The sequence below is a fragment of the Phascolarctos cinereus genome, unplaced genomic scaffold (genome assembly GCF_003287225.1).
Source record: "Phascolarctos cinereus isolate Bilbo 61053 unplaced genomic scaffold, phaCin_HiC Scaffold_9;HRSCAF=440, whole genome shotgun sequence".
NCBI lineage: Eukaryota > Metazoa > Chordata > Mammalia > Diprotodontia > Phascolarctidae > Phascolarctos > Phascolarctos cinereus.
In genome coordinates this window covers 100,903,838-100,923,078 of record NW_027556402.1, presented here as the reverse complement: position 1 = coordinate 100,923,078, position 19,241 = coordinate 100,903,838, and the positions used below count along the sequence as shown (strand labels likewise).

At 37.3% G+C, this 19,241-nt stretch overlaps 1 protein-coding gene across 5 annotated transcripts in view; it reads right to left on the bottom strand.

Moving 5' to 3' along the window:
* The window catches only part of MAP9 (microtubule associated protein 9), a 114,259-nt gene that overhangs the window by 56,480 nt on the left and 38,538 nt on the right, over positions 1–19,241 (bottom strand). The window contains exon 14 of one of the 5 annotated variants that reach the window (XM_020994012.2): positions 3,274–5,279. The exons of the other annotated variants lie outside the window; for them this stretch is intronic. Within the exon in view, the coding sequence (XP_020849671.1) occupies positions 5,160–5,279 (120 nt within the window). The 3' untranslated portion in view covers positions 3,274–5,159. Of the gene's footprint in view, positions 1–3,273; positions 5,280–19,241 lie in introns of those variants that run through there. 5 annotated transcript variants of the gene reach the window in all.

Genomic DNA, 19,241 nt, shown 5'->3' with positions numbered 1-19,241 from the left:
AGTTGGGGGGGAGGAAAAGGGAGAAAAATTTGGAAAAAAAAAATCAATCACCAGGTGCAGATAACTGACAGGACTATGGTAGTTGTCCAAAGCAGTGGAGAGGGAGGAAAATGTCATTCTGAAATGGGGAAAATTAGGCAGAATGAGATGAGGAGAAACCTGACACAGAGAAGATGAGCTAGAGTTACGGAAATTAGAACAAAGAGTTTCCAATCCTGGCTCTTTTACTTACTATCTGTATATCCATTAGCAATTCAATTAATCTCTCCAAGTCTCAGTTTCCTCATCTATAAGAAGATTGGACTAGGCTAGATCACTTCTGAGATCCCTTACAATTTAATTATATGATCCAGAATTGCTATGAGAGATGCCATACATTTCCCATAAAAGGTGAGGCCATATATCCTAAAGTAAGAGAGGTTTCCCACGTTCCATAGAAAAATAAGGAAGATTTGATGGCAATAGCAGGATCCTGGTAAGTTGGTATGTACTCTAATAGGAAGAGCAGTGAGATGATGCTTAGGTAGCCATCTACTGAGGTGGGTTAAAATATAACTGACATGTGAAATTAGGTGGTATGCTAGAGCATTTATGAAAAAATGTGGCTTACACTAGCCAGGTTGCATTAATATAGAGTGTCAAAAGGAAACAATTGCAAAAACCAAGCAACACAGGATAATTGTTTAGTGACTTTGATGACCTGGGAAGGACAGCTAGTCTGGTGTCTTCTTCTTGTTGAAGGCTTGAACTTTGGGAAAAGTAAGAGTGCATCCCTGGTGGGCAATGGGGAGATCAAAAGTATGACCCTCCATGCATGTACTGGGATAGTCTGAAGGTGTAGGTCCTCTGAGTTGAGGACATTAATTAAAAAAAAAATCAGTACATCAGCCTTTGTACATAGTCATGCTCGCTAGGGTTATAGAATGAGGATCTTGGGTTCTAATTCAGGGGTCATTTCTGTGAACCACCTTAACTTCCATTTCCCCCCAACAACAAACCCCTTTGACATTTTCCATCCCAGGACAAATCCTTCCCTGTTCTCCAAAAATAAGCAAAACCTCAGTCCTTTCCCAGTCCCCACTCTAACTGGCAGTGAAAACTGGGTAAAGGAAAGACTTCTTTAATTGTAGAGTGGATATCTGACCACCCAGGTAGGAGTAGGAATCAAGTCATTGTTGAAAGGAGAAAGTCATCAGTAACAATACTGCACTAAACAGTACCTATGTGGAATTGAGAGTCCCTGTAAAATATCATTGAAAAGATGGCAAAAATCTGGATACTTAGCTTAATATTTTGCCATAGGTTTGGCTAGGGGAAAAAATCAGGCTCTATATAGTTCAACTGTTTGTGGAAAATTCCTGGTATTTTAGAAGTGAAATAAAAATATGACCCCAAACTTTTATCAGGTTTTTTTCTCTCCATAGTTATTTTTACTGAAGCAAAGCTCTTTAAAATCCAAAATGTCATATATAGATGCTTTATGTATGCATTTATTCATTATCCCTCAATTGGCACTTATGGAACCCTGGATATGTTTAATAGTTCATGTAGTTTCTCAGTATTGTTTCCATTCATCCATTGTTATGCCTCTTGTTAACTTTCAGCTTCTGGTAATCTTGTCATAACCCTCTCATTTCTTTAAAAGTTATTACTTTAGCAATTTATTTTCAAGTTAAGCAGTCTCATGATAAAAATAAGCTTTTATAAACATATGTGTTTAATTGGAATATTTGAACAAAAATGTGTCTCATTAGTGAGAGGTAGTTCATCAAATGCCATGCATTTCCATGAAGCCTTTCCTGATCACCTCAGTTAGAAGGGGAATCAACCTTACCTGAACTGATATTATTTATTCACCTCTTATGACAAATACACATTTTTGATTTTAAGTTCCTTGAAGACAGTGGGCATATCTCATTTATCTTTGTATCTCCCCTAGAATCTAGGCCAGTGCCTTACACATAGTAGACACTCAATGTTTGTAGTTTATTGGAAGAAAAAAAAATCTAATATGCAAATTGTCTCTATAGCTGAATTGACAAAAACAACTTTTACTTCACAAATAATAAAAAGGTCATAAGGCCAAAAAATAAAAGATTAGATTTTATTTTCTTTTGGGGGTTCGAGAGAAAATATTAGCTCTGCATGTTTTTTCCCTAACTTGGCTTATTTCTGACTGTGGGGAAGAATGCTGCTGCATCTGTATAATTCAAGCACAGATTACTCTTAAATGAGAAGTTGTCAACTACATAATGGAAGTGAGTTTTAAGGGGATGGGCTTTCCTGTTCCCCCAGCCCCATAAGGTTTCCTCTAACCACAGAAAGATCTTAAGAAAAAAAGAACTTTTCCCTTTATAAAGTTCTGCCCTGTCCCCTAAATGCCCTCAGCTTCTGGGCAGTACAGCCTCTGTTCGTTCCAGATGTTCAGTGATGCTACAGTATCTAGCCTTAGAGCCTTTATGATAGCCTGTCCAGGCAATCACAGGCACATAGACAAGATGGTCAAAAGAGGTTCACTCAAATCAGTTCAACTAAATTCAAAAGGCCATTCAAGCACTTATGTGCAAAGCATTATGTTAGGTTCTGGGGATATAAATATAAAAATTAAACAATTTCTGCTCTCAAGGAGCTTATATTCTACTTAAGGAATGCAAAATACAGACAATAGAAAAGAATTTCTTTGGGTTGGGAGTAAAGCATTAACAACTGTTGGTGGACCAGAGTTTGGCCTAAAGGGAACTAAGATTTCTGGGAAGTGGAGCTGGAGAACAGAAACTATTGTGCACCTGTGTCACAAGGCAAGAAGGAGATGGAACATCATGTCGGGGAACAGCAATTAGACCCATTTGTCTGGAATATACAATGTGTATATGAAGAATATGAAATCAGTTTGTAAAAAGACATTTAATGTCCCCCTTCACAGTATGGCTCTAGCCTAATAGGAGGCTATTTCATCCTACACATGACAGGAAGCTGCTGAAGTAACTTTGGCAGGGAAGTGAACTGGGCTTTAGGAATATCAATTTGGAGTTCTGAAAAGGGAGATGGGATGCAAAAGGTCAATTGGGAAGCTATTTACAATAATTTAGGTGGAAGTTGGTGAGGGCCTGAATTAGGATAGAGAACAGATAAGAGACAGGTTGCAGAGGTAGAACTGACAAGATTTGGCAAATGAGGGAGGGTTAAAAAATGGAGGATGATTTTCAAGCTACAAACTGGGAAGATGGTGGTGCCCTTGACAGAAAAAAGAAGTTAATAAATAATGAGGCCAAGTAACTGAAAAAAATACACATTTAATACAAGTATGGGGAGTTCACAAAACTCTTGAGGAAGATTATGCAAATCTTGAATGTTAAGCCTCCAATATGTTACTACAATCAGGAAATCTCACAGACAAAGGAAGCCTCACAGCCCCAAACAGAGCATACTGCTAGTGTTGAAACTGAATCTTTGTTACACTGGCATATATGTATATCTCTTAAACAACATGCTGGCTTCTGGTTACTTGTTGATCTTTTCAGAATTCAGTGATATCTTTCAGATATTACTGATAAAAACACTTTCACCAGATTCAGGATTGCTTTGGTTTACAGTAAACAAAAAAAAGTTCTCTTCCTTAAAACATGCTGTTAATTCCCAGAACAGTGCTCTTGAACTTGAAAATATTTCACACATCCTGTGGAATGAATGAAATTATCAGTGTATAGTCTTAAACTCCTAGGTGACAGTCTGAAGGATGAATAATGTTTTTAATCTGCAGTGTTACTGAAAGGCTTACACCCAAGAGCAACTTCTAGGCTGCTAGAATAAAGTCTGAATAAAATTGATAGTCTATGAAATCCTAACTTCAATCCATTAGTGATAAGAACTATATCAGATGGCTGCAACATCATCTTAAAAACCACCCGTTTCTTCATGATTAATTTCTTTGGACAGCTAAACTTGCTCTTTGGCTGTGAGAGTTCAAACACTTTTTATAAAGCTGATTCAATACCAAAATCTTGCTAGACTTTGTAATTTTCCCATTTCTTTCTATGTATTCCATTCTAGACTAAAGCAACACTCTAATTCTGAGTGCATATATTTCATCTGTTTCTAGGTAGCTTGGTTAGTTAAAAAAAGAAAAGAACAAAACAAGACAAAAAACCCCATGGTCCTACTGCATCCAAAGGGTTGTATGCAGGGGAAGATGGTTCTATTGCCAACCCCTGCACACATGTCCATGGCCACCTTGCTTTCAAATGCATGCCTTTAGTCACAAGGAGGATCAGGCAAGATGGCACAAGAACTGCCACTGTCAAATTTACTGCCTTCTTGGAAAATATTAATGGTGCTGTCTTTGAATTCCTGTGGAATTTTCTTGACAAATGAATAAAGACAATACTATAGTATTATTGAGCACTTAGTCCCTCTGGTATAATTATGGAACAAGAAAGAAAGTGAGTTTAGAAGGAAGAAGAAGGATTTTTAAAAAGTGCTTGTGACTGTCACTTGAACCTAGAACAGAGGTGTTAAAATGCACTTATTTTTAAAACCTGTGTTTCTTTTGGGGTAATGAAAGGAAATAGCGAGATAATTTTTTTAAAGAGAAGCTCTGAGGATTATTAGTTTGATAGAGCACTATCTCTACTCATTAAAAATTAACTTGGCAGAGTTCCAAAATTCTTCAGTGCAAAAATAATAGCTTTATGATAAGGGAAATGTTACATATATTTTCCAGTGAATAAATATGAAAAAAATAAACCTAAAAGTACTATCAATTCTCATATTTAAATAGCACCTCAATAATCATAGTACCTTGAGGGTTTGCAAAATAAAATGATTCTGTTTCATAAAGGGATCTGAGATATATGTATTCACCAAGACTAAAAGTCACCTAATTTTGAAGAATTTAAAGGACATGATAGCAGGGGTTTTTTTTTTTGGTCTAAATGGAAATAATCTACATCTTGGCTTTTGAAACAACCTGCTTATCTATAAGCCTGTATAGTGTTTTGATCATTAAACTCCAAACAACCTTTCATATTACAACAGTCATCCGGAATTGCAATTTAAATAGAATTTCCATTCTAAAAATAAAATACACAAAGTATGTTCAGAAACCCCTTTTAAATTGGTTACTGTTAAATAAAGATTGGACAGGATTGGAAGTTGAATTCTCAATTTTTTGCTAGGGCAAGTTTTCTTGGAGAATTCCATCGAGGAAATGATTCAGATGCATAAAGAACAACATGCTTCTTTTGTTTTCTCTCGTGTTTTTCTTTTTTTTCTTTCTTCTCCTAAAAATGAAAGAGAAGGCTATAACTATTTTACGGTGTAATAATAATAATCACACTTATAAAGTGCTTTACAAATTTTAAATTACTTTATCCATGTTATCTCTTTTGCCCTACACAACAACCTTGGGAGATACATAATGCCGGTATTAGAATTTTCATTTTAAGATGAGGTAGCAGAGGCTCAGAGATACTCAATGATGTGCAAGTTGTCCCAGCTAGTAAGTGGTAGAGCCAGGGCTCAAACTCAGGTTGGCAAAGCACAAGGAACTGAACAGTGATGAACTGTGAGGCTTAGTTTACTGCTCTACACACTAACTTACAATGGAATATTGCTCATTAGCACAGATTTAGGTTATATGTGTAGATAAATTTTTTGTCAATAAATTTTTCCAACTAATAAAGTTTTAAATTTACCTTTTATTCTAGGTGGGGAGGAGGGAAATTTCTCTGTGTTGTTTTCTTTCAATAAAAAGAAAGACTACATTATAATTCTGAACTTAAAAGTCCATTTCACAGAGGGTTATGGTGGTAACAATTTTGCTGATGGGTAGACATTTTTAAGGTATATATGGTAGAAATGGGAAGTTTTTCACCAAATAAAACTACATACAAGATACGTAATAAGATATTTGAATGAAGAAAAAAAACATCAAATGGGTAAATATCATAGATTACATTTGACGCACATGCAAAAGAGTATTTTTTCCAGAAGAAATCAAATTTAAAAGAGAAATAAATCTTTATCTAAGTAATATAAGATATATAGTTATAATTTAATCAGATGAAAAAGAGATGTTTTATTTTGCATATATCCTTATATTCATATATCCTCTAAACTTCTATTTTGCTTTTTCATTTTATTAAATTATGTACATATGTACATATATAAAACTATATACTTACATGTTATATATCTATACCTATGTATGTATTTTCCCTTTATTTTTAAATTTGATTTCATCTAGACAAAACGCTATTGCCTGCCTGTATTTGATTATGATGTTGAAAATATTCTTATCATCCAAATATGCTGCCAACATTCATCAAATTAACTATCCTTTTAACTACACTGTGATGCTAAAACAATGACCTCACCAGTACTTGATAAGCTAAATAGTACCCTAGGGTTGCAAAGAGCTAATCTGCTTCCTTGAGTACCTAATTTACTACCAAGAAATGACAGATTCAGGAGAGGAAAAAGTCTGCTACATAGCTAGAACTAGACAGAATAAAACTGTATATATACATTAGAAGGTGGTTATGAAGATTAAATATATGATTTAAAAATACTAATTAATTGCAATTTTCTGAGGACATCTCAACATAGTCTGTCATCCAATTCAAATCAACAAATATTTTTGATGTGCCTGTCATGGGGCAAAGAACTTACCAGTTATTAAGAGGGCCATTTCAGTAGGGAAGTGGGATCAAAAGCCAAACTGCAAAGAATTGATAAATGGGTTGTATGGAAATAGAGGCAGGGAGGGTAAATAAACTATGTATCTGGCAATGAAATAGAGGGCAGATGTTGAATGATAGCTTGGCAGGATCAGCACAGATTTTATAATTATTAGTATTAACAGTAACCCAAACATGTGTGAAGGCAGTGGGGATATAGGGAAGAAATACAAAAGATGAGGTAAGCTACTAGAGAAGACTGGAGGAAAGGCTGGATGACGACACAGAAGAGTAGTGAGCTATGGTGTAGGGAAGAGCCTAGAACATAGCGAAACAGAACATAGGTGATTAGAGATAGTGCTCTATCAAACAAATAATCCTCAAATCTAGAGAATAAATAGCAAGGGGAAACAAGTATGCAGATCTCATTAGATTATGTCATCTGCCTTTGAGTCCTGTGTGCTGCCTAATAAATAAATTAAATCTTTCTTCCCATGAGGCCAGAAAGCCTCGTTCACAGGACAGCAGAAGCAAGTAACCTGTGTAAAAGGTGATGTTCTGTGATGCTTTCCTTTTCTATATTTTATCTCTCAGAAGGGCCTTACACCATCCCGACTATTTCTTCCTTTGCCGTAGTCTCTGACCAAAGTATGACCTTTCTTCCCAAAGCCAACCCCTCTGTGTCCTGGATTCTGTGTTCTCTCAGAAGTTGCCCTTTGATGATCTACTTGCACTCTCATATTCAATCTCTCACTCCTGGAGAGTGTAACACAGTAGACCACTGGACCTGGATTAAAGGAAACCTCAGCACAGATACTTATTAGCTGTGTGATTGTGAGCAAGTGAACTAACTTCTATGAGCACCAGTTTCTTCATCTGAGAAATGGGAGTAATAACAGCACCTACTTGAGATAATGCATACAAAACACTTTGCAAAGAGCTATGTGAATAGCTAACAACAATAATCACTATTTTATTCTCATCTTTTTTGATGAGGTTCAAGTACAAATGGTCCTTATACAAGTTATTATCCTAATATTTCTTTATATTCAGTATTCTGCAGACTACTGACCCAGGTGGATAAAATAAATGCTATTTGTAATTGTATTAGGATGCAATAGCTTATTCCCAAATGTTCACTGCAAGCATCCTTGGTGTTGGTCCAATAGCAGACAGGACAACAAGGACAGCCACATCCTCATATATTTTAAAACTTTTCATTCCATGTAGTTTGGCTGAGCATTTAGGATGGCAAAACCTATTCCTTTTTTATGAATCAATTATTAAATCAGTACAACCGTGAGATCGATGATAATTATTTAGCACTGGTACAGTTTGTTGGTTGTACTAAATAGGATATTCTAAGGAATACATTTGTTTTGTGGAGATTAATCATCTAACCATCCATAAAAGACATACATTTCCGATGCATAAATCTAGACACCAGGACATATCTTGCTGGTATTTATTTGATAGATGCAAAACTTTTTACAGCTTTCAGTGATGTGTTACAGGATTCCCCACTGTTTCCTCAGATAATTACTGGCTTGTAAGCTCATCTTCGGGATACTAAGTGATGGCATCACAAGGACAATCCTGGTAGCAGAAAGAACCACCATAATGATATGTACCTTGTCTTCTTCACACACAGTTTTGACTTCTCCCACTGTGTCTCTACATTTTACAAGCTTTTCATTCACTGTCATTTGACAATTATGAATATTCTGCATGGTGCTATCTATTAAAAACCATTTTTAAGTTTTTGTCAATGCTGTGTCTGAGTAGCTGTGGACAATGGTTTTGTCTATAATATTTCAGATCTAATAGAGTTTACTAGTTAAGCTCTACATGATGCAGTGAGGTATACATGGCTTCTATCATTCATAGCTTGCATTAAGTACAGGCAACCTTACCATAATTCCTTGTGGTAATGGCCTAGTACTCAATTGCTATCATAAACATCTGCTTTTGTAAAAACAAAAATGAATAACTCAGCCATCTGAAGATGGTGGAGTAGGTCAGAAAATACCAGGCTCTCCAAATTTTCCCCCAAGACAAGACAGAACACCACCTCAAAGTGAATGCCAAATGGCAGAAATAAATAAAAGTTAGAGTAAAGAAGCTGTCATTCTAAGACAACTTGAGAGGACCTTGGAAAAGATTGAAGGGCAAACATCTCTGGGAAGACTGCTGAATCAACAAACAGCAAGCCTTGGGGGGCAGCTGGGTTGGGAGGCAGCTCACAGCAGAAACTTTCACCTTACAGACAGTATGGGGGTCAGACAACTGATCAGGGAAAGAATGAAGGACCTTCTGGTGTCTTATAATGCCAGGGCCAGTGGTGCTAATCAGACGTGGTCCCAGGCTGCGGCTCTGGGTGAGGAGGAATGAGCACATGCCCAGAAGCAGAGGGGCAGGGACCCTGCAGGTTGTGGGCACTTCCAGGAGAGCAGAATCCCTGGTTTCAGTTCAAGGGCAGAGGAATGAACTGAGGTTTACAGCTAGGAGAGACTGCAGAGGAGAAGAACAGTTGTGGGACATTGTGGCTTAGGGCCGTAAACATGTTAGGGGTGGAGAGGAATGCCCAAGGTTGCCCTGGACAGAGCTGAGAAAATAACAGTAAGAATGAAAATAATAGGGCAGAGACAGGATGACGGAGTAAAAGCAGTGACTTGCTTGAGCTCTTCCCCAAACCCCTACAAATACCTGTAAAAAATGGCTCTAAACAAATTCTAAAGCAGCAGAACCCATAAAAAGACAGATTTGAAACAAAATTTGAAACACATTTCCAGCCCAAGACAACCTGGATTGTAGATTGGAAAGGTATATCGTGCCGGGCAGGGAGAGGAAGGCAGTTTGGCATGCAGGCAGAACAGGCCTCAGTGAACCTGGAGCAGCCCTCAGAGGACTGAATCACTGGGCAGCTGTGGCAGTTTCCAGATTTCTCAACCCACAAATGCCAAAGAAGGTCAGTAGGAAAAGTCTGATTGTACTGAGAAAGAAACTTAGTCCCAGCCCCAGTCCCTGCACGTGGCTCCACGTAGCAGCTGCTTCTAGAGCTTCCAGCCCACAGATTGAGGGAGAATCAAGTGGCTGATCAGAAGGGGATTGCAAGGATCTCTCTGCTGATGCAGGATTCTCTTGCTTTGACTGTGCTTGGATTTAGGTCACAGTTCTGGGTGGTGATTCTGGGGCTAGGAGGAGTGCTGGGGTGGTAGAGCTTGTAGTGGTGGTGGAGAGGAAATCTGTCTCACAGGCCCAAGGCAGAAAAAAGTGCTTGTCACCAGAGCACAGGCCAGGAAAGTAGCAAACACCTCACCCCTTTTCATACCACCTTGGAAGAACTGAAAATTTACAGGTCCCTACAAGCATCTCTGAAAACAGCTGCACAAAACCCCTGAAGCTTGGGACAGTACATTCTACACACTGGAAGCAGACCCCCTACCTTAACAAAGAGTTTATAACTCAAGTAATTGGCTGGGATCATGAGTCAGACCATAGAATCTTTCTTTGGTGACAAAGAAGATCAAAACTTACAACCAGAAGAAGACAACAAAGTCAAAGCTCTTACATCCAAAGCCTTCAAGAAAAATATGAATTGGTCCCAGGCCATGGAAGAGCTCAAAAAGGATTTTGAGAAGAAAGTAAGAGAAATGAAGGAAGAACTGGGAAGAGAAATGAGAGTGATACAAGACAATTGTGAAAAACAAGTCAACAGCCTGCTAAAGGAGACCCCCCAAAAAAATACTGAAGAGAATAACACCTTAAAAAAATAGCTAACTCAAATGGAAAAGAGGTCCAAAAAGCCAATAAGGAGAAGAATGCCTTCAAAAGCAAAATTGGCCAAATGGAAAAAGAAGTCCAAAATCTTACTGAAGAAAATACTTCCTTAAAAATTAGAATAGAGCAATTAGGAACTAGTGACTTTATGAGAAATCAAGACATTGTAAAACAAAACCAAAAGAATGAAAAAATAGAAAATAATGTGAAATATCTCATTGGAAAAAAACTGACCTGGAAATAGATCCAGGAGAGAGAATTTAAAAATTATTAGACTATCTGAAAGCCATGATCAAAAAAAGGGCTTAGACATCATCTTTCAAGAAATTATCAAGGAAAACTGCCCTGATATTTTAGAACCAGAGGCCAAAATAGAAATTGAAAGAATCCACCAATCATCTCCCGAAAGAGCCCTAGGAATATTGTAGCCAAATTCTAGAGTTCCCAGGTCAAGGAGAAAATATTACAAGCAGTCAGAAAGAAACAATTCAAATATTGTGGAAACACAATCAGAATAGCACAAGATTTATTAGTTTCTACGTTAAAGGACCACAGAGCATGAAATATAATATGCCAGAGGGCAAAGGAGATAGGATTACAACCAAGAATCCCCTACACAGCAAAACTGAGTATAATCCTTCAGGGGAAAAAATGGACATTCAGTGAAATAGAGGACTTTCAAGCATTCTTGATGAAAAGACCAGAGCTGAATAGAAAATCTGACTTTCAAATACAAGACTCAAGAGAAACATGAAGAGGCAAACAGGAAAGAGAAATCATAAGGGACTTATTAAGGCTGAACTGTTAACATTCCTGCATGATGGAAAGATGAAATTTGTAGCTCATGAGACCTTTGTCAGTATTAGGGTAGCTGGAGGGAAAAAATTATGTGTGTGTGTGTGTGTGTGTGTGTGTGTGTACACACATAAACACACACATATATATAACATACATACACATACATATATGTATACATGTGTGTTTGTGTGTATATATATACATATATACAGACAAATACACATACATATATACATACACATATATACATATACATACCTATACATATACATATAGAGAGAGAGGGACAGGGTCAAAAGAGAGAACGGAATAAACGGGGGGCAGGATAGGATGAAGGGAAATATACTTAGTTTTTACAACATAAATACTATGGAAGTGTTTTGCATGACCACACATATATAACCTGTATTGAGTTGCTTGACTTTTCAATGGGGGGGGGCAGAAAATTTGGAATCCAAAGTTTCAAAAACAAACGTTAAAAAAAATTGTTTTCACATGCAACTGGGAAATAAGATATATAGGCAACGGGGTACAGAAATCTACCCTGCCCTACAGGACAATTGAAGGGGAAGGCGATAAGAGAAGGGGAGGGAGAGATAGAAGGGAGGCAGATTAGGGGAAGATTAGAATGCATGCCATCTTGGGGTGGGAGGAGGGATGAGACAGGGAGAAAATCTGGAACTCAAAATCTCGTGGAAGTGAATGTTGAAAACTAAAAATAAATAAATTAATAAAAAAGGAAGGAAAATAATAACAAACAACAAGATTCACTTGGAAGAACAAAAGGTCAATAATTTCAAAGAAACTAATGAAAAATGTAAAGGAAGGAGATTTAGCAAAATGAGATCTTAAACTACATTATAAGGTAGTAACTATCAAAACTATCTGGTACGTGCTAAGAAACAGAAAGGAGATCAGTGGTGAACAGAGTAAACATATAACACACAGTAGTAAATTATTATAGTAAGTTTCTGTTTTATAAATGTAAAAGTTTTTAATTTGGGGGATAAGAATTCATTACTTGGTAAAAATTGTTGAGAAAGCTAGAAAGCAGTCTGGCAAAATTGGGCATAGACCAGTATTTTAAAGCATTTACCAAGACAAGGTCAAAATGGATATATCATCTAGATAGAAAGAAAGATATCATAAAAAATTAGAAGAACATGGAACATATTACCCATCAGACAGGGATAGGAGAACAATTTATGTATAAACAAGAGAAAGAGTATGTGAGGTGTAATTTTTCATTCATTAAAAAGTTTTTGTACAAATAAAACCAATGTAGCCAAGATTTGCAGGAAAGCAGAAAATCCAGAAAAAAAAATTTATAGACAGTTTCTCAGATAAAGGTCTCATCTCTGAAATATGTACAGAACTTTGTTAAATTTATAAGAATATGAGTCATTCCCTAATTGATAAATGGTCAACGGATATGAACGGACAGCATTTTTATGAAGAAATCAAAACTATATATAGTCATATGAAAAAATGCTAAATCATCATTGATTAGAGAAATACACATTAAAACAACTTTGAGATATCAACTTGCACCTATTAGACTGGCTAAAATGATAGCTGCCCTTCAATTGGGGAATGGCTAAACACGTTGTGGTATATGATTATGATGGAATACTACTATGCTATAAGAAACAATAAGCTGGTTGAATTTAGAAAAACATGAAAAGAGTTGCATGATATAATGAAAAGTGAAATGAGCAATACCAAGTGAATGATGTACATAGTAAAAGAAATTCTGTCCTAAGAACAACTCTGAATGACTAATTCACCTTGACTATCATAAATACTCAAACCAACTACAAAGGACCTATAAAGGAAAATGCTATCTACCTCCAGAGAAAGAACTGATAAATGGAAATATTCAAAGTATGGTTTTAATTGCAGCCTCCTCTAAAGTAGGGGAAGGGGGAAGCAAAAAAAAAAATTAAAAGTTCATAGCAGAGAACAAAAGAAAACTGGGAAGGAAGCATAGAGAAGCAGGGTAGCTTTGAAAATAAAAAAAAGTAAACAGTCTGAAATAGAAATTCATGGTTTTATATTGAATTCTCTCTTTATGTTGTGCTGTGTAGATGGTAGATGGTAATGTTTTTTTTTTCTTTTTGTCTTTTTGTATTTAAGTTCAAAATGAATAAAAAATCAAAAAGAAAAAAAAAACAACTCAGCCATTTGGTTGACATGTATCAGAATACTGGCTGAGTTTATATGAATATTATAAGAAGAGGATTTTTTGAGTCTGCATTTGGATATCAGCTGTTTCACAAGCTTTGTCTGGGGTTAAACATGTTTCAGTTATAGTTAACAAATACAGTGTGACATATACAATATTGTCAGTTTTTATTATTGTTTGGCAAAGTAATTTTGGCTTGTTCCAGAAGTATTTCTGTAAGACTTTAACTTGTTTATCATGTGCTCTCAGAAATTCTATTAATCTTTTTCTTCTATTTTGACAAGGAAGTGTTAGTCTTTCTACAGCTGGCTTGGAGGTGATTAGCCCTGTGTTTTTGTTAACACTATGTGTTTTTGTGTGGATACTTTTTAGATCTCTTGTCCATTTTACTGGCCCTGGCTACTTACTACCTGTGTGATCCTGAATAAATTACTTAATCCTTTACTTCTATATGCAGCAAGGTGGCACAGCTGAGTGCTGAGTCTAGAGTTAGGAAAACCTGAATTCAAATCTGGCCTAAGACACTTACTAAGCTGTGTGATTCTGGGTAAGTCAGTTAACCTCTGCCTGCCTCAGTTTCCTCATCTGTGAAATGGGAATAATAATAGCACCCACCTCTCAGGGTTGTTGTGAGGATAAAATGAGATCTATGCAAAACAAAGTGCTATATATAAAAATGGCAGCTATTATTGTTGTTATATTGATATAATCTAATGCTTTTCTGCAGGTCAATAGCTTTCTCAAGACACTTCTGCCATGATGATATTTGCCACCTGTCCTTAAGAGTATTACTTTATAGCTCTTCCTGCCTTCTATTATCTTACAGTGCTGACAACTGTAGCATAAGCTGTTGTATGCAAGAGCTGAAATACTTTTTACATTTATTGAAGTTTGCTCTAAGTGAAGATTTTTCAAAAGATATCCCTTCTTCACATTAAAAACCAAAAAGCTATCTTCCTAAAAAGCCTTTGATATATCCCCAAATGAAAACAGTATTCAAACTCCTTACATTTTTACTGCACAGTAATATCTCAGGCTGTTTTTATGTAAGACTTAGACATAGCATAATAAAAAAGTATTTTGTTTCCACCATCTGGTCATTTTCAAGAGAACAATGAGCGATGAAAACAGAAATAGTATATAATTACAAATAGATCTTTTCAAGGTAATGGATGAACTAATCAAGTGGTTACATAAGAAAAACAATGTAGTACAGTAGAAAAAGCAATGGATTAGCATTCGGAAGGTCTGTACTTCCATCTTGGCTCAGCTAATTACTTTCAGTGTAACCCTGGTGAAATTATTTATCTCTTCTGGATCTCATCCATAAAATATGAGGGTTGGACCTGATGCTCTCTACAATCCCTTCCATATGCTATGACCAAATTATTCAATTGTCTTTCGAGGACTACTGATTCTGGATCTCATCTACATTTCTACAGTAACTTCTATATAGTTAATGGTACTTTCTCATCTTCCTAACTTCTGACTGGAAGCTTTCCCCAAAACTCTGCCATTGGTCCTCTGCTCTGTCTCCTAACCACTGATTTCCTGAGGTGAATTCCTGAATTCTCGCAGCTTCTATTATCTTATGCAGATGACTCCTAAATCTTCACTGTCCATACATCAATAAACATTTACTAAACACCTACTATGTGCCAAGTACTGTGCTAAACATTGGGGATAACAAAAAGAGGCAAAAGACAGCCCTTGCCCTCAAGGGGCTCAAAATCTAACAGGGAGACAATAAACAAACGAAGATGTACAAACAAGCTATATTCAGGATAAATAGGAAATGATTAAGAAAAGGAAAGCTCTAGAATTAAGATGAGTTAGGGAAGGCTTCCTGTAGAAGGTGGGATTTTAGTTGGGTCCTAAAGGAAGCCAGAGAGGTCAGAGTGGAGGACAGTGTTCCAGACATGGGGGGCAACCAGAGAAAATACCTGGAGCCAAGAGTTAGAGTGTCTTGTTTGTGGAATAGCCAGGAGGCCAGGGACATTGGATCAAAAAGACATGATGGGGAGTAAGGTCTAAGAAGACTGGAAAGACAGGAGAAAGGGCTTTGAATCTCAAACAGAGCATTTTGTATTACATTCTGGAAATGATGGGGAATGACTAGAGTTTATTGAGGGGAGAGGGGAAATGATGTCGTTGGACCTGTGCTTCAGGACAATCACTTTAGCAGGAGAATAGAGGATGGATTGGAAAGGGGAGAGACTTGAGGCAGGCAGACCCACCAGCAGGCTACTGCAATAATCCAAGTATGAGGTGATGAGGGGCTAAACCAGAGTGGTAGCAGTGTCAAAAGAGAGAAGAGAATGTATACGAGAGATATTACAAAGGTGAAATGGACAGGCCTTGGCAACATATTAGATATGGAGATGGTGAGACATAGTGAAGAGTCAAAAATGGCTCCTCGGTTCTTAAGATGGTGTGATCTAGATGAGGATTCAGCAAAGGAAACTGAGAAGGAATGGTCAGGAGGAGATCTAGGAGTGATGTCCTGAAAAACCTAGAGAGGAGAGAGTGATTGCTGCAGAGAGGCTGAGAAAAATGAGGATCGATTTGGCAACTAAGAGATCTGGTAACTTTGGAGAGAGCATTTTTGGTGGAATGATAAAGTCAGAAGCCAGATAGACAGGGGTTAAGAAGAGACTGAGAAAAGAGACAGTGGAAGCACCTATTGTAGACAACCTTTTCAAGGAGTTTGGTTAAAAAGGGCAGAAGAGATATAGGATGCTAGTTAGCAGAGATATAAGGATCAGATGGAAGTTTTCTTTTGCAGGATAAGGAAGACATGGGCATATTTGTAGGCAATAGGGAATGAGCCAAAATACAGGACGGACTGAAAATAAATAACAGAAGGGGAAATATGTTGGAAGAGATGGGATGGAATGAGATCATGAGCAGGAAGAGGGGTTGACTTTGGTAAAGAGTAAGGCTAACTCATCACATGAGACAGGAGATAGCACCAGAAGGTGCAGGGATGATATGAGATGGGGAAGAAGGGAGAAGGCGTTTCATGGTAAATGGCCTCAATTTTTTTCTGTAAATCATAAGGCAAGGTTCTCAGCTTGGGTGAAGGGATGGGAAGCCATAAGAGATTTGAAAAGGGATGAAAAGGTTTGGAAGAGCTCCTGTGGATAAGTGAGACAGTAATATAATAAGGCAGGTATAGAAGAACTGCTTACATTCTCTATTTACAAATTCTTATTAGCAGTGTATGACCATATAAATGCAGCTGATTTTCAGGGAAGGAAGGCACCAGGAACTGTGGGGATGAGGAAGGGCCTCCTGAATAGGGCAGACCTTAACTGAATCTTGAAGGAAGCTGGGGAGTGCATTCAGCTGGTAGAGAGGTCCATGTAAGCAAAATGAGCATGGCATGTTAAGAACACTAAGTTCAGTTTGTCTAGGCAACATGATGCATGAAAAGGAAGGAAAATTCAGGAAGGCTAGAAAGGTAGGTTTGGGGAAGATTATGAAGATCTTTAAATGTCAAATGGAGGAATTTATGTTTAATCTTTGAGGGAGCAATTGGACTTTACTGTGTAAGGAATGGCTTCCAATCTGTGCTTTAGAAAAAAAATACTTTGGAAACTGTATGAAGGATATATGGAACGGGGAGATATTTGAGGCAGGGAGACTAATTAAGAGAAATAAAATTCTGAATATAAATATAAACTGAAATAAAATTCAGGTGAGAGAATAAAAGCCTCAATAAGAGTGGTGGCTGAGTGAGGAGAGAGAAGGGGACAAATGCAAGACATGTTGTAAAGAAGCAAGATTAGGAAACTGACTGGGTATGTGGTGGGAATAAGACTGGGGAGCTGGGGATGGCCTCAGTGGTGTGATCCTGGTGCCTAGAGCGATGATGGCATCCTGGACCCTTCCTTCAACACTATCTCTCCTTTCCCAGGGGTGACCCCCTCACAAACACAACAGCAGGTGCTGACTTTGTCATTGCACTCATGCTGTTCTCTAAATCTATAATTTCCTTTTCTTTCTTCTGTGCTTATCCCAATCCTATCTATCACTCAAGGTCCTGTTTAAATCCCCATTCTTCTATAAAGACATTTTCTAACTATCTGATGTAGGAATGCAGAGATGCATAAGAAATAAGACTTGCCATGCAGGAGCTTACAGTTTAGTAATTCAATTTAACTCAACAACCATACATGAGATATCTACTAGGTATACAGCACTGTGCTCAGTGCTAATGGGGTCATGGTTGCCCACGGTGTGAGTGCTAAATGCTTCAGGAATTCAGAAGGAATAAAAATCGTTTTGGTTAGGACAGGGCAGCTAGGTGGCACAGTAAATAGAGTGCCCTGCCTGGAGTCAGGAAGACTACTCTTCCTGAGTTCAAATCTGGTCTCAGATACTTACTAGCTTTGTGATGCCAGGCAAGTCATTTAACCATATTTCTCTCAGCTTCCTCAACTATAAATGAGCTGGAGAAGAAAATGACAAACCACTCTAGTATTTTGCCAAGAAAACCCTAAGTGAGACCGTGAAGAGTCAAATATAACTAAAAAATGACTGAACAACAATAAAGCTGGTTAGGATAATCAGAGGAGACAGCTTCACAGAAGAGACCATTGACCTGGTCCGTGTAGGATATACAGAAATCGGATCAGGAGAGATGGTGGGGAGGTACTCAAGGTAGCATGAACAAAGTGCTGGCAGAGTAAAGCACAGAGTAGGTCTGAAGGATGGTGAACAAACCAGTTTAGCAGGAATATAAGTATCTTTGATCAGAGTAGTGGAAGATTAATTTCAGAAGGGCTTATTTTTTTGGAGCACAATGGACTTTGAATCCCAAACTAAGGAGTTTATACTTTACTTCAAAGGCAAATGGGAAGCCGCTGCAGATTTTGTGTGGGGTAGTATCAAAGTTGCCTTTTTGGAACACTAATTTAAAAGCTTGGATAAAAGACTGAAAGGGGAAGAATATTTAGAATGAAGTTCTAAAAAGAAAGTTCTAGAATGAAGAAGGAGGTTTAAATTTTGATAAAAAAATCTACTTTGAAGAAATTGCTGATGAGATTTTAAAACTGATTACATTCAGCAATAAGGGATATGGAATAAATTTTAAAATGATTCTGTGGTCTTGAAACTAAGTGACTGAGAAGATGGTTGCTACTATTCAGAGAAAGATGTTTAGTGTTTTAGACATATTTAGACTGATGTGATGGGAAATCCAGGAAGAAATGGTTGAAATGATTGAAATGGGACTAAAGCACCCTACTCATTAATTATTCTTACCCTCCCACAAATCTTCAATCTTCTCTCCACAGGTTCTTCTTTCCCCTCTACCTACAACTATGCAAAAGTGTCACTTATCCTAAAATACTCTTTCCTAAATTCATCAAGCTAACATCATCTTTCAAACTGAACTGCTTATGGCATAGTCTACAAGAGTCTACACTTGCTAGTTACAATTCCTCACAACCCACTCACTCATCAATCCTTTGCAATTTGGCTTCTATCAGTAGCATTCTTATTCTAGCACTCAATTGGAATTGCCATCTTCAAGGGTAACAACCTTCCAAGCCAGAAAAACCAATGGCTTTTTCAACATATTTATCCATCTCGATATTCCTGCACCATCTGATACTACTGATCACAGTTTGCCTGAAACTGTTTCCTTAGTTTCAGTTAACCCTGAATTTTCCTGGCCCTAACCCCAGATTAGGAGACTGAATGTTCCATTAGAGTTAATATTATTGCTAATAGTAGAGGAGATCAAACATTGGATTTGTAGTCAAAGAACCTGAATTCAAATCCTGCCTCTGGTT